Below are 16040 nucleotides of genomic sequence, written 5' to 3'. Positions count from 1 at the left end.
TTAAGGGTTAAGAGGGGTTTTAATATAAAATTACTATAACTTGTACTCACATTTATCTTTTAAGAACTACAAGTCTTTCTATCCATGGATCGCCTTAACAGAATGTTAATAATGTTAATGCCATTTTGTTGATTTATTGTAATAATAAACAAATACAGTACTTATGTACTGTATGTTGAATGTACAGTCGGGCAAATAAGTATTTGTTCAACCACTAATTATGCAAGTTCTCCCACTTGAAAATATTAGCGAGGCCTTTAATTGTCAACATGGTTAAACCTCAACCGTGAGAGACAGAATGTGGAAAAAAAAAAACAGAAAATCACATTGTTTCGTATTCATGGTGGAAAATAAGTATTTGGTCAATACCAAAAATTCATCTCAATACTTTGTTATGTACACTTTGTTGGCAATAACGGAGGCCAAATGTTTTCTGTAACTCTTCACAAGCTTTTCACACACTGTTGCTGGTATTTTGGCCCATTCCTCCATGCAGATCTCCTTTAGAGCAGTGATGTTTTGGGGCTGTCGTTGGGCAACACGGACTTTCAACTCCCTCCGCAGATTTTCTATGGGGTTGAGACCTGGAGACTAGCTAGGCCACTCCAGGACCTTGAAATGCTTCTTACGAAGCCACTCCTTTGTTGCCCTGGCTGTGTTTTTGGGATCATTGTCATGCTGAAAGACCCAGCCACGTCTCATCTTCAATGCCCTTGCTGATGGAAGGAGATTTTCACTCAAAATCTCTCGATACATGGCCCCATTCATTCTTTCCTTTACACAGATCAGTCGTCCTGGTCCCTTTGCAGAAAAACAACCCCAAAGCATGATGTTTCCACCCCCATGCTTCACAGTGGGTATGGTGCAATTCAGTATTCTTTTTCCTCCAAACAAGACAACGTGTGTTTCTACCCAAAAGTTTTTATTTTGGTTTCATCTGACCATAACACATTCTCCCAGTCCTCTTCTGGATCATCCCAATGCGAACCGCAGACGGGCCTGGACTTGTACTTTCTTCAGCAGGGGGACACGTCTGACAGTGCAGGATTTAAGTCCCTGGCGGAGCATTGTGTTACTGATAGTAGCCTTTGTTACTGTGGTCCCAGCTCTCTGTAGGTCATTCACTAGGTCCCTCCGTGTGGTTCTGGGATTTTTGTTCCCCATCATGTTATCATTTTGATGCCACGGGGTGAGAAGACAGTTGAAAGTCCGTGTTGCCCAACGACAGCCCCAAAACATCACTGCTCGAGAGGAGATCTGCATGGAGGAATGGGCCAAAATACCAGCAACAGTGTGTGAAAAGCTTGTGAAGAGTTACAGAAAACGTTTTGCCTCCATTATTGCCAACAAAGGGTACATAACAAAGTATTGAGATGGACTTTTGGTATAGACCAAATACTTATTTTCCACCATGGTTTGCAAATAAATTATTTAAAAATCAAACAATGTGATTTTCTGTTTTTTTTTTCACATTCTGTCTCTCATGGTTGAGGTTTACCCATGTTGACAATTAGAGGGCTCTAATATTTTCAAGTAGGAGAACTTGCACAATTAGTGGTTGACGAAATACTTATTTGCCCCACTGTATATATCCATCTTGTGTCTTATCTTTCCATTCCAACAATAATTTACAGAAAAATATGCCATATTTTATTGATGGTTTGAATTACGATTAATTATGATTAATTAATTTTTAAGCTGTAATTAACTCGTTTAAAAATCGTTTGACAGCCCTAGTATATATCGATTGCTTCTTCACACATCCAACTGGTCCATTTAATTCAGGAGCATAAAATACCACGTGTATTATGAAAAAAACATGCTTTTTCGTGTCACAGGCACTTTAAAAGCCAGTCATCCCAGTGTAAATGGGTTTGGTAATTATTGCTTTCAATGGGAATGAATGAGTTCATTGGTCAAACTTGATAAATGACTAGTACCAGTATTGCATATGGTTTAAAACGAACGCACACTACCCTGATAAGCATAAATGAAAAACGGGTGGCTCGATGGCTCAAGTAAAATACAGTGTGAAGTCATTCTTCATTTTGTTCTATTTGCCTTTTTAGTAGGCATGAGGCGGCTGTTTTCTGGAGATTTATTAAAAAAATATATCAATAGAAGGAGCGTCTGGGGGGCGCTGAGGAATTATTCTCTTCTGAATTGATTTACAAATCAATTTTCTTCAGTCTGGATGCTGCACCACAGGCCAAAGCGCGCCACTACCGACAAAAGTGTTTTTGTTTGTTTTTAAAATTCCCCAAAGAACAGTTTGATCACTCGAGAAGAATTAATTCACTACATTGGGAAGTTTTGGGGGGCATTTCAACAATTTCAACAGACCTGAAGCTGCTAATTTCTGCGAGCGTGTTTATTCTAGTAAAAAGAACACGACACCCCAAAGTCAGCCCTCTCAAGTCACTTACTTTGAAGTCATCTTTTTTTTTTTTTTTTATCAACTCAACTCAGAATTTTGCCTGGTAAAAACAAAACCAGGTAACTGAGGTTATAAAAGAAGGGTGAGAGTCTTTCATTTTTTTAATTTTTTTTTTTTTGTGAACACATTACAGTTTCAGGTTTTTTTCCTATTATTTATTCCCTAAAATGAAAATGTTTTTCCATATTTGGCAATATTGTCCTCTTTGTTCATAACCTGGCAGCACAAACGTAGCACAAACGAACGGCATCTTTGCTGTTCCGTTGCGCTCTAGATGGGGGGGTTGCGTGATGTCATCAAGCCCGTCGACGGGGGGGGCAACCCGGTATGTTTTCACATACCCCTGAATGACCCTTAATATATTTTACTTTACATTCACATACAGTATTCCTTTTTTATTCAAATCATTGTCTGATTAACAGTGTTAGGAGTAACGCCGTGATAAATAACGCCGTTACGTAACGGCGTTATTTTTTCAGTAACGGGGTAATCTAACTAATTACTTTTTCCGCCGTTACAACGCCGTTACCGTTACTGACAGTCAAAAGCGGAGCGTTACTTACTCTGAATGAATTGAAAAACTACCAGCCGTGTCGAGTCGACTCTCTGCTCTATTGATTTGTCATCCAAGACTTGGGGTGCGTTCAGGTTCAAGAATAGCGCACGTACTTATTACTCCAAGCTGTTTGTCCCTGCTCATTCAAATTAGACAATGCTTTCCAAAGTTTAGTAACGTTTCTGTGTTTGCTACACCTGATGGTAGCCTTGTTCCCTTCTCCCACTGTCAGCCAGCAATAATTCTGCTTCCATCTTGAGGACGGCAGACGCTTTGAAGGTGACGTGAATTGTCGGGAAACGAACCTACCTGAATGCAACCCCTCGAGAGATGCGATGGAAGTGATTGTGATTGGCTGAGGGCAGGGCCGGTCCAGGCCATTTGGGGGCCCTAAGCAAAATAATGCAAAGGGGCCCATATTTTTGGCCCACCATTATGTCACAGTGTACTGTGAGCCCCATACATGCAATCCAAACCATACGTCCATATTTTGTATACAGTTGTGGTCAAAAGTTTACATACACTTGTGAAGAACATAATGTCATGGCTCGCTTGAGTTTCCAGTTTTTTCTACAACTCTGATTTTTCTCCGATAGAGTGATTGGAACAGATACTTCTTTGTCACAAAAAACATTCATGAAGTTTGGTTCTTTTATTACTTTATTATGGGTTAACAGGAAAAGTGATCAAATCTGCTGGGTCAAAAATATACATACATGGATCTGAAAAAGCGAATCATTGACTTGAACAAGTCAGGAAAGTCACTTGGAGCCATTTCAAAGCAGCTGCAGGTCCCAAGAGCAACAGTGCAAACAATTGTTTGTAAGTATAAAGTGCACGGCACTGTTTTGTCACTGCCACAATCAGGAAGAAAACGCAAGCTATCGCCTGCTGCTGACAGAAAACTGGTCAGGAGGGTGAAGATTCAACCGAGAATCACCAAAAAGCAGATCTGCCAAGAATTAGAAGCTGCTGGAACACAGGTGTCAGTGTCCACAGTCAAGCGTGTTTTGCATCTCCGTGGACTGAGAGGCTGCCGTGCAAGAAGGAAGCCCTTGCTCCAAAAGCGGCACCTTAAGGCTCGACTGAAGTTTGCTGCTGATCACACGGACAAAGATAAGACCTTCTGGAGGAAAGTTCTGTGGTCAAACGAAACAAAAATCGAGCTCTTTGGCCACAATGCCCAGCAATATGTTTGGAGGAGAAAAGGTGAGGCCTTTAACCCCAAGTACACCATGCCTACCGTCAAGCACGGTTGTGGTATTATTATGCTGTGGGGCTGTTTTGCTGCCAATGGAACTGGTGCTTTACAGAGAGTAAATGGGATAGTGAAGAAGGAGTATTACCTTCAAATTCTTCAAGTTAACCTAACGTCATCAGCCCGAAGATTGGGTCTTGGGCGCAGTTGGGTGTTCCAACAGGACAATGACTCCAAACACACATCAAAAGTGGTAATGGAATGGCTAAATCAGGCTAGAATTAAGGTTTTCGAATGGCCTGACTTAAACCCCATTGAGAACTTGTGGACAATGCTGAAGAAACAAGTCCATGTCAGAAAGCCATCAAATTTAACTGAACTGCACCAATTCTGTCAAGAGGAGTGGTCAAAGATTCAACCAGAAGCGTGTGGATGGCTACCAAAAGCGCCTAATTGAAGTGAAAATGGCCAAAGGACATGTTACCAAATATAAGCGCTGCTGTATGTATATTTTTGACCCAGCAGATTTGATCACTTTTTTCTGTTCACCCATAATAAAGTCATAAAAGAACCAAACTTCATGAATGTTTTTTGTGACAAAGAAGTATCTGTTCCAATCACTCTATCAGAGAAAAATCAGAGTTGTAGAACTAACTGGAAACTCAAGAGAGCCATGACATTATGTTCTTCACAAGTGTATGTAAACTTTTGACCACAACTGTATTAATCAGATTGTGTTGCACTGCATACTTCTCACCCCAAATGATTGTCAGTACTAACAACAGATAGCATTAAACCTTTTTCTAAAAGAGGAAAGAAAGAAGTTAAGGAAGAACTTTTTTTTTTTAAAGCTTGTAATCAAGTATCAAAACTCACAAAAGTCAAATAAAGCAAACTGTAGGAAACAAAATAGAATATAAATTAAACAATCGCCAGATTGGGGGCCCCCTAGTGGTTAGGGGCCCTAAGCAGCTGCATAGTCTGCGTGTACAGTGCCTTGCAAAAGTATTCGGCCCCCTTGAATCTTGCAACCTTTCGCCACATTTCAGGCTTCAAACATAAAGATATGAAATTTAATTTTTTTGTCAAGAATCAACAACAAGTGGGACACAATCGTGAAGTGGAACAACATTTCATGGATAATTTAAACTTTTTTATTCGGCCCCTTTACTTTCTGATGTTTTGGGGCTGTCGTTGGGCAACACGGACTTTCAACCCCCCCCCCCCCCAGCATCAAAATGATAACAAGAACGGTGCGCAAAAATCCCAGAACCACACGGAGGGGCCTAGTGAATGACCTACAGAGAGCTGGGACAACATTAACAAAGGCTACTATCACTAACACAATGCGCCGCCAGGGACTCAAATCCTGCACTACTAGATTTGTCCCCCTGCTGAAGAAAGTGCACGTCCAGGCCCGTCTGCGGTTCGCTAGAGAGCATTTGGACGATCCAGACGAGGACTGGGAGAATGTGTTATGGTCAGATGAAACCAAAATAGAACTTTTTGGTAGAAACACAGGTTCTCGTGTTTGGAGGAATAAAAATACTGAATTGCATCATACCCACTGTGAAGCATGGGGGAGGAAACATCATGCTTTGGGGCTGTTTTTCTGCAAAGGGACCAGGATGACTGATCTGTGTAAAGGAAAGAATGAATGGGGCCATGTATCGAGAGATTTTGAGTGAAAATCTCCTTCCATCAGCAAGGGCATTGAAGATGAGACGTGGCTGGGTCTTTCAGAATGACAATAATCCCAAACACACAGCCAGGGCAACAAAGGAGTGATTTCGTAAGAAGCATTTCAAGGTCCAGGACGACTGATCTGTGTAAAGGAAAGAATGAATGGATGTGAAAAGTGTGTGAAAAGCTTGTGAAGACTTACAGAAAACGTTTGGCCTCCGATATTGCCAACAAAGGGTACATAACAAAGTATTGAGATGAATTTTTGGTATTGACCAAATACTTATTTTCCACCATGATTTACAAATAAATTCTTTAAAAATGAATCAATGTGATTTTCTGTTTTTTTTTTCCACAATCTTTCTCTCATGGTTGAGGTTTACCCATGTTGACAATTACAGGCCTCTCTAATATTTTCAAGTGGGAGAACTTGCACAATTAGTGGTTGACTAAATACTTATTTGCCCCACTGTATGTTTGCACCTCAATGACCGAGCTTGTCATTTTTGTTCTGTACATTTGAACATGTACTGTACTGCTATTTGCACGTTTTCTTTTTTGTCCAGCAGTGTTTTACAGTTACAAAATGTACTGTCAATAGTTATTGTTTGCACCTTAATGACAGATTTTGTCAACACTTTAGTGTACATGTGGAAACATTGTACTTCCATTTTTTTTTTTTTTTTTTTTTTTTTTTTTTTGATTTGTATTTTTATTTTAGGTCAAGAAAATGCTTCGTTAATTTATATTTATTTAATCAGAATGTGCATTGTATTTTTTAGGGCTGTCAAAGTTATCGCGTTAACGGCCGGTAATTAATTTTTTAAAAATTAATCACATTAAAATATATGACGCATTTAACGCACACGCCCCGCTCAAACAGATTAAAATGACAGCACAGTGTCATGTCCACTTCTTACTAGAGATGTCCCGATCGATCGGGTCCGATCACGTCATTTTCAAAGTATCGGAATCGGCAAAAAAATATCGGCCATGCCTTTTTTTAATTTTTTTTTTTTTAAATTAAATCGTTTTCTAATTGTATTTAACGTTACAAACATAATATGTTACACTCATCCAGAGTCTTTAGTTTAGGCTTAAGCTAGGGTTATCAAATTTATCCCGATAACGCCAGTAACTAATTTTTTCAAAAATGTATCACGTTAAAATATTTAACGCAATTAATGGATGCGCTGCACGACCCACCCACGCATTGTCGCGCTCAATCTGTAATGTCGCCGTCTTACCTATATAGAGAGATAAAAGGCAGCGTAAAATGAGTAGAGTGAATTTTGGCAGCCTTTGGAGCCTTTTTTTAATTGGCTAAAGCCTTACAATCCCTCTCCCTATGATTAGAAATATCATGGGAAGCAATGTGGGGAAGCAACGTAGCAATTTATCTTTTTCTTAACTCCTTATGTTATTTCCCAATGCAGAGAAGATATATCAATTGGTAGCACTACGTACAGTCGTGGTTCCACTTCCCATCATGCATTTGGGCATGGCTACAGTATCATTTACTGAAAGCTCAACGACTACACTAGATGGCAATATTTAGTCACAATGTACAAAGTCACAAGTCTTTCTATCCATGGATCCCTCTCACAGAAAGAATGTTAATAATGTAAATGCCATATTGAGGATTTATTGTCATAATAAACAAATACAGCACCTATGCACTCTATGTTTCATGTATATATTCATCCGACTTTTATTCATTATTTTCTTAATGCATTGCCAAAATGTATATGATCGGGAAAAATTATCGGGAATGATTGGAATTGAATCAGGAGCAAAGAAACAACCCTACTTCTCACTTGGGTTTTTCTGTGTTTTGTCGCCCTCTGTTGGCGCTTTGGGTGCGACTGATTTTATGGGTATCAGCACCATGAGCATTGTGTAATTATTGACATCAACAATGGCGAACTTCTAGTTTATTTTTTGTTTGAAAATTTTACAAATGTTATTAAAACAAAAACATTAAGAGGGGTTTTAATATAAAATTTCTATAACTTGTATGAACATTTATCTTTTAAGAACTACAAGCCTTTCTATCCATGGATTGCTTTAACAGAATGTTATTAATGTTAATGCCATCTTGTTGATTTATTGTTATAATAAACAAATACAGTACTTATGTACAGTATGTTGAATGTATATATCCGTCTTGTGTCTTATGTTTCCATTCCAACAATAATTTACAGAAAAATAGGGCATATTTTCTAGATGGTTTGAATTGCGATTATTTACGATTAATTAATTTTTAAGCTGTGATTAACTCGATTAAAAAATTTTAATCGTTTGACAGGGCTAGTATTTTTGTTTGGTCAAAAGAAAACCACGTTGACCACACCGGCTGTTTACTAACGCCTGTGTGTCTATCATTTCGCATTTAGTTCTCTATGCATGTGCCACTCCGCCATTTTGGTCATTTCGCATCTAGTTCTATATACATGTGATATCTCCCGTAGCATCATGTGGGAATAGTTTGTAAATATCTCAAAAACCATAGCAGCAAAAGCAAAACTTTTTACAGCACAATCATAACATAAACAATTGACAGTTGACATTGAAGTTTTAAAAAATTTGAATCTGATGGGGGCCTTCTTTACAGAGTAACATAATATTTAGATCCAGCTCTCGTGTTTCGCCATGCGTCAAGTCAATTTGCCGTCAGCTGCATTAACCTTTTGAGGTGTCTGAGCTCACCTTGGTTCTAAAAGTTCTATGAATAGGATTTTCTCCTCTTACATGAGGAAGAGGGTCGCGCCTCATGGGGGTCCGGTGGGCCTTATCAATCTGAGGCGAAGTGAGATGAAGACATGAATAATTCATAACAGGCAGGAGAGCTGCAGTCCCGTTAATGATTTCTCTCTCTCATTTTCAGAATAAAGTTCTCAGTATTGACGGAGTCAAGGTCAAGCTGCAGGTAAGACCTTGTCATGTGGACTAAGTCAAGTTAAAACCAGACGCCGATTACATAAAGGTCTTTCACTGCCATTGACGGCGATAGACGTTGACCGTAATTTCCAGAATATAAGGCACACCCGTGTATAATGCACACCCCAAATTTACTTGTAAAATCTAGGGGAAATTATTGTACCCCTTTATAACGCGCACCCTAATTTTAGCACCAATAAATAGAAGAATACAAGAAAACAGACCTCGTGTACCGATACACAAATGTAATTTTACTGTCTGGTGAAACACAGCAAAAGCCTAGCACATTGGTAGTTCAAAACATTACCGTAAACTGACAATATTTAGGGTAATAATTAGGGCTGTCAAAATTATCACGTTAACGGGCGGTAATTAATTTTTTTAAATTAATCACGTTAAAATATTTGACGCAATTAACGCACTTGTCCAGCTCAGACAGATTTAAATGACAGTAGAGTGAAAGGCTCACTTGTTAATTGTGTTTTGCGGAGTTTTGCTGCCCTCTGCTGGCGCTTGGGTGGGTGCGACTGGTTTTATAGCCTTCAACACCCAGGAAGGAGCATTGTGTAAGTCATTATTGACATCAACAATGGCGGGCTACTAGTTTATTTTTTGATTGAAAATTTTACAAATTTTATTAAAACGAAAACATTAAGAGGGGTTTTAATATAAAATTTCTATAACTTGTACTAACATTTTTTCTTTTAAGAACTACAAGTCTTTCTATCCATGGATCGCTTTAAAAGAATGTTAATCATGTTAATGCCATCTTGTTGATTTATTGTTATAATAAACAAATACAGTCCTTATGTACCGCATGTTGAATGTATATATCCATCTTGTGTCTTATCTTTCCATTCCAACAATAATTTACAGAAAAATATGGCACATTATATAGATGGTTTGAATTGCGATTAATTGCGATTAATTACGATTAATTAATTTTTAAGCTGTAATTAACTCGATTAAAAATTTTAATCGTTTGACAGCCATAGTAATAATATGATTTGACAACTTCTCCAACTTACCAGAATCTAGGAGAAAACAAAACAGATGTTACTTTTCTTTTAAAGGCTGCTGTATAACTTGCTCGTTTCATCATGATGAATAAATGTTTCGTCCATGGATTGATACGGTAAAATGAAAGTGAGAATGTAAGTCGGAAATCCGTGAGAGCTCATCGCTGTCAACACGACAGTAACAATAGGAACTATTTTTTTGGGGTTTGAGTTTCCCGAGGGACAGATATAGTTGACGGACACAGGAAGTCTGTGTGCTTACGTTTGTTATGGTCTGAGTTGCGGAGCTGTGACTCAAATGAGTTCAAGAAACTAAATTCTGTGCTTTATGAAGAGTGAAAAAAGCAGAATTTAACACAGACGAAATCATTCGGCCGATGAGAGAAAATGGTGACGTCACGTACCGTGATGCTCGGCAACGTGTCACCGCATACATTTCTTCAACACAACGTGGCCGTGTCAATTAAAAAAAAAATCGGTTTATATTAAGCCTGAACGATAAATCGTTTAAACATCGCCATCGCCATAAAAAAAAAAAAATAAATAAAATAAAAAATAAATAAATAAAAAATAAATAAAAAAATAAACACCGCCATCGCGATGTGCACATGCGCGATAGTCCCATCGCAAGGACGTGCGATAGTTTTTGTTTTGTTTTTTTCCAATCCACAAACCTTTGTTCTGTCAATCATCGTTTAACTTGTTAAACAGTTTCTGCAAGGAAGCGCGGGCTGGAATGAATGTGTGTGTCTGTGGGGGGGGGGGGATTGTGGTGACGTTCAAGACATATAAAATAAATGCCAGAAGTGATTATGAGGAGTTTGTAATTTCTACATGTCACTCCAAGAGTCACAGCCATGTTAGTTAAACAAAAGCATTTACTGTATTTTTCGGACTACAAGTCGCTCCTGAGTATAAGTCGATCCAGCCATAAAATGCCCAACGAAGAGAAAAAAAACATATACAAGTCGCACCGGAGTATAAGTCGAATTTTTGGGGGAAATTTACTTGATAACATCCAACACATAGAACAGACATGTCATCTTGAAAGGCAATTTAATATAAAAATACAATAGAGAACATGCTAAATAAATGTACAGTGTACAGTGCATGAACAACGAAATGTGAATATACTGTCCTACGCTACGGCTCGGTCCTGGCTATACAGCGAACTCCCAAAAGACAATGCTGGACGTCCGTATAATTTGCTGAATCAATTTGGTCCTCGATAGAAAACAGGTTCGCATCAACGTAAATAAATGATAATTAGGTACTATAAGTAATAAGTAACAGGTTAGCATGCATTCGCTATCATTAGCACATCGTTCAAACAACCACACAACTGGCTCTAAGTGTCCGATCGCGGGTGGAAAACACACAACAACAACAGAAAAGTTGATACACGCTGGCGTTGCCTCTGTAGAGATGATTTAAAAGCATAAACAATGAAAGTAGGTTCGCAGCCGTCTATTCTCTCTCGTTAACTCGCCCACTCACTCATTCAGAGCTACGTAGCTGTCCGTCTTCTTCTGGCGTGTGAGCACTCTTCTTCACGTAAACAAGTGCGAATGCGCCCTCACGTGGGCGTGAAAGCGCCACAAACTAAATGCATCCATTTCAAGATAAAAAAGTCAATAATACAATTGAACATACACTTCCAAAGGCAGAACGCGAACGTGGCCATAGCTATAAAGAGATAATCAGATAACTATAGCATAAGAACATGCTAACAACTTTACAAAACCATCAGTGTCACTGCAAAACACCAAAATAACATGTGAAATTACATCATAATGTGCTAATAATTCCACACATGAGTCGCTCCTGAGTATAAGTCGCACCCCCAGCCAAAATATGAAAAAAAACGCGACTTATAGTCCGAAAAATACGGTAGTAAAGCCAAGCATTTTTCTACTACAGTACTTTATTCTTGTTTAGAAATGATTCAGTGGGACAGTTATGTTTAAAACTGATCATAATTATTACATTTGAAGTGCTTAAAAAGCATTTATTAAATTCAGTGGGACAGTTATGTTTAAAACTGATCATAATTTTTACATTTGAAGTGCTTAAAAAGCATTTATTAAGATATATATATATAAAGTGAGAAAAAACGTGTCTTATATATACCTCTTTCCAGTGCTAGATCTGAATAAATACATCGAGCTCACACACACACACGCAAAAAATGGGGGGGGGGGGGGGGGGGGGGGGGGGGGTATGCACTACTTCACGGTTTTTCACTTATCGCGGCGGGTTCTGGTCCCTATTAACCGCGAAAAACGATGGAATACTGTACACTGTGGTCATGATGAGTCATCCAAAGTCTTTCCAAACAGCTATTCAAGTCATCTAGTAAAAATTTCTTTAATTTTTTTTTTTTTTTTTTTTAATATCGCAATATAATATCGCAATTAGAGGTGGGAATCTTCGGGCACCTAACGATTCGATTACGATTACGATTCAGAGGCTACGATTCAATTATAAATCGATTATTGATGACACCCCCCCCCCCCCCCCCCCCCCCGCTATTACCTGCTTTTAATGTTTTGTACACTAGTTACAAAAACTGTAAAAAAAAAAAAAAAAAAAAAAAGGCTTAAATAAGTGACTATTTCAGTATCAAGGTAACAGTTAAAAACAATACTCAAATCCCCATTCTGTATCAGCAGCTTTAAACTACATTCAATTAATTTAATGTTGTGAATCAACCGTTAAAGTTGTTAAAATTGCTCCAGTTATTCCATAATTTCCCTTTTGTCTACTTTCGACATGTGAAAGTTTTAAAACTATTTTAAAGAAAGATTCAAGTCAATATTTTACCGATTTAGGAGTATTTTAGATAAAAAGTTAATTAGGTTCGCTTGGAAGGTTCGCTACAACAGCCTTGCAGGGAAGTCTACTGCTTTAAGATGGCGGCCGTTTACTAACGCCCACATCTAGCTTTCTGTGGATGTGCTGCTAACGCCACCGAGTCTATATTGCATCTAGTCCTATATAAATATGATATCTATCGTAACATTATGTGGACGTACTTTGTAGCAGCTGTCGCAGCAGTCAGGTATGTTGTTGTTGTTTTTTTTTTATCTTGCGGCATGAGTTGAGCTAGAGTCGTGAGTTGAGTATTGTCATTACCCGAGGGGCCGGGTAATGATAAGCATGATGTTTAGCTACTCTCGCTCCGTTCCTCATTGCGTCCCGAAAACCGCGTGGCGCGCTGAGTGTGTTTTACTTTCGCTTTACTTGACATATTTCAATAATCGGAATTTGGATGTTTGTGAATCGTTCTCGAATCTTCCACGGCCGAATCGCGAATAATCTAAGAATCGGAAATTTTGCACACCTCTAATCGCAATATATTGCAAACCCCCCAAAAAATCACAGCAATAGTTTTTTCCAATATCGTTCAGGCCTAGTTTATATATATACAGTATATATGTAATATATACTGTATATATTTCTGTTTCCATCCATGTACCCGTTTATAATGCGCACCATGATTTTACAAGTTGATTTTGGGGGAAAAAAGCGCGTTATATTCGGGAAATTACGGTAATCCATTTGAACATTTATCGCCGTCCATGGCAGTGAATGAGTGAACAAACTGCTATTGTTCAGTGAGTGGACTGATTGTGTACGGGTGCATGTGGGCGAGCGCTCGGTTAATTGGCTCTCCATCACTTCAGAAGGAGAGTTGTTGTTTTTTTCAGCCCCCTCCTTTGAATTTTGCGTGGTGGCGAACAGCACGTCCCGTGGGTGGGGACAACCTTCAATAGAAAGTCAACAATTATAAATAAATACTGGGCTGCGGGTATAATTACAGCAGAAGAAGGGAACATTTGTTAAAGTCGGGAAAATCTTATTAGGCACCGTTGACAAAAAAAAAAAAAAAGAGAAAAATGTTCGTTTTGATTGACACCGTCAAGAGGTATTCATATTTGAACAATAGATTTATTATTTTTGTGTGGCGGAACCGCTAAGAGGTGTTACAACAATACTGCATGTACAGTGCTGACCAATTTCTCCCAGAAAGTGATTGCAATTACAAATGCTTTGGTAGGAATATCTTCATTTATTTTGCTTGTTATGAAAAAACACACAAAAAAATGACAATGAAAAATTATTATCATTTTACAAAAAATTCCAAAAATGGGCCGGACAAAAGTATTGGCACCCTCAGCCTAATATTTGGTAGCACAACCTTTAGACCAGTGGTTCTTAACCTGGGTTCAATGGAACCCCAGGGGTTCGGTGAAGGTTAAGACATGCAAGGCCCTATTTTTTTACGCTGACTAAATCTAGGCAAAGTGGTGTTTTAGACCAGGTTTTGGATTGGTTAGTCGTATATTTACAGGGTTTATTCCAATTCTTTCAACTGCTAGTCTTCTATCTGATGGGAGGAGAAACTGGTTTGCTCAGTGGAAGGTTGACTCTCACTTGGTACGAGGAACTACAACAGACTTGCGTGTAACGTGCACTGCGTTTAAAAAAAAATATATATATATATATATATTTGCGACATATTGTAAGTCATGAAAATAGTATGTGAGGCGAGGATGTGATAGAAGATAAAAAATAAACATAAAAATTAGAGATGTCCCGATCGATCGGGTCCGATCATGTCATTTTCAAAGTAGCGGAATCGGCAAAAAAATATCGGCCATGCCTTTTTTTATTTTTATTTTTTTTAATTAAATCGTTTTCTAATTGTATTTAATGTTACAGACATAATATGTTTCACTCTTCCAGAGTCTTTAGTTTAAGCTTAAGGTAGGGTTACCAAATTTATCCTGATAACGGCGGTAATTAATTTTTTTTAAATGTATCACGTTAAAATATTTAACGCAATTAATGCATGCGCTGCATGACCCACTCACGCATTGTCGCGCTCAATCTGTAATGGCGCCGTTTTACCTATATAGAGAGATAAAAGGTAGCGTAAAATGAGTAGAGTGAATTTTGGCAGCCTTTAGAGCCTTTTTTTAATTGGCTAAAACCTTACAATCCCTCTCCCTACGATTAGAAATATCATGGGAAGCAATGTGGGGAAGCAAGGTAGCAATTGATTTTTATCTTAACACCTTATGTTACTCTCCAACGCAGAGAAGATATATCAATTGGTAGCACTACGCACAGTCATGGTTCCACTTCCCATCATGCATTTGGGTGGCTGCAGCATCATTTACTGAAAGCTCAACAAATACACTAGATCAGGGGTCCCCATCTGCCGGGCCGCGGACCGGTAGCGGTCCGTGGCGCATTTGCGACCGGGCCGCAAAGAAAAAAATAATTTAATAACGACCGCATTCTGGCCGAATTAACCCTGTGCCCTTTCTTAACACAACAATATCTCTGTCTACTCTAGATATAATACTATGGGATAGATTACAATGATGTCATAGAAGTCCATTGATTGGACTGCTAGCAGTACATCTTGTTTGTGAATATAATATATCTATGTGCGCTTGTCCTCCATAATAATAGCGTATTACTAGGCCGCGGCGCAGCACATTTGTTCCCGGAAATAATTAGCCCCCACACGAGCGAAGATAACAGGAAAACAGACGTCTTTGGAAATATTTTTACGGCGAAAAAGATATTTTTACGGCGAAAAGGGCACCTGACGAGCCTACAACCTCGAAGACCCACGAACTGCGAAGGAGTGGATTCGTGACCCGTTTGTGAATAAACAGAGACATCGCAAATGACGGCGACCTTCTTAGACGTACATTTGAGACAACAACTCTACCGAGGTTCTGGATTAAAGTCATTCTGGAATATCCTGACATCGCGACAAAAGCGTTGAAAACCCTGCTACAATTTCCAACATCGTATCTTTGTGAAGGGGGCTTCTTCATTAATGTTTAACGACAAGGCGAAGTCGTTAATGGTGAGCGCGGTGTGCAGCTGTCGTGTGAAGCTTACATGGCAGGATGAATCTGAGGAGAACTTTTCTACAAGTCCTTCCATGATCAAACGTAAGTTAATATTCCTTTCTTTCAAGAAAGTTTGTTGTGTTTACTTTGTAAGCGCTGCATTTGCGCATTTTGCAGCTATGTTTGACGTTACGCGCATGCGCAGAACCGCTTCGTTGCAATTTTGCAAAATTTGTCAGAACACCGGTCCGTGAAAAAAAAGACCCAAATAACACCGGTCCGTGGTGCAAAAAAGGTTGGGGACCCCTGCACTAGATGGCAATATTTAGTC

General features: G+C 38.8%; 1 protein-coding gene across 1 annotated transcript in view; it reads left to right on the top strand.

Annotated features, from left to right (window-relative positions):
* The window catches only part of LOC130931775 (ras-related protein Rab-26-like), an 87293-nt gene that overhangs the window by 42395 nt on the left and 28858 nt on the right, over window positions 1-16040 (top strand). The window contains exon 3 of the mRNA XM_057860795.1: window positions 8762-8803. Coding sequence (XP_057716778.1) covers window positions 8762-8803 — 42 coding nt within the window. The remainder of the gene's footprint in view (window positions 1-8761; window positions 8804-16040) is intronic.

The sequence above is a fragment of the Corythoichthys intestinalis genome, chromosome 16 (assembly GCF_030265065.1).
Source record: "Corythoichthys intestinalis isolate RoL2023-P3 chromosome 16, ASM3026506v1, whole genome shotgun sequence".
In the NCBI taxonomy this organism is placed as follows: domain Eukaryota; kingdom Metazoa; phylum Chordata; class Actinopteri; order Syngnathiformes; family Syngnathidae; genus Corythoichthys; species Corythoichthys intestinalis.
This window is presented reverse-complemented; position numbering and strand designations above follow the sequence as displayed.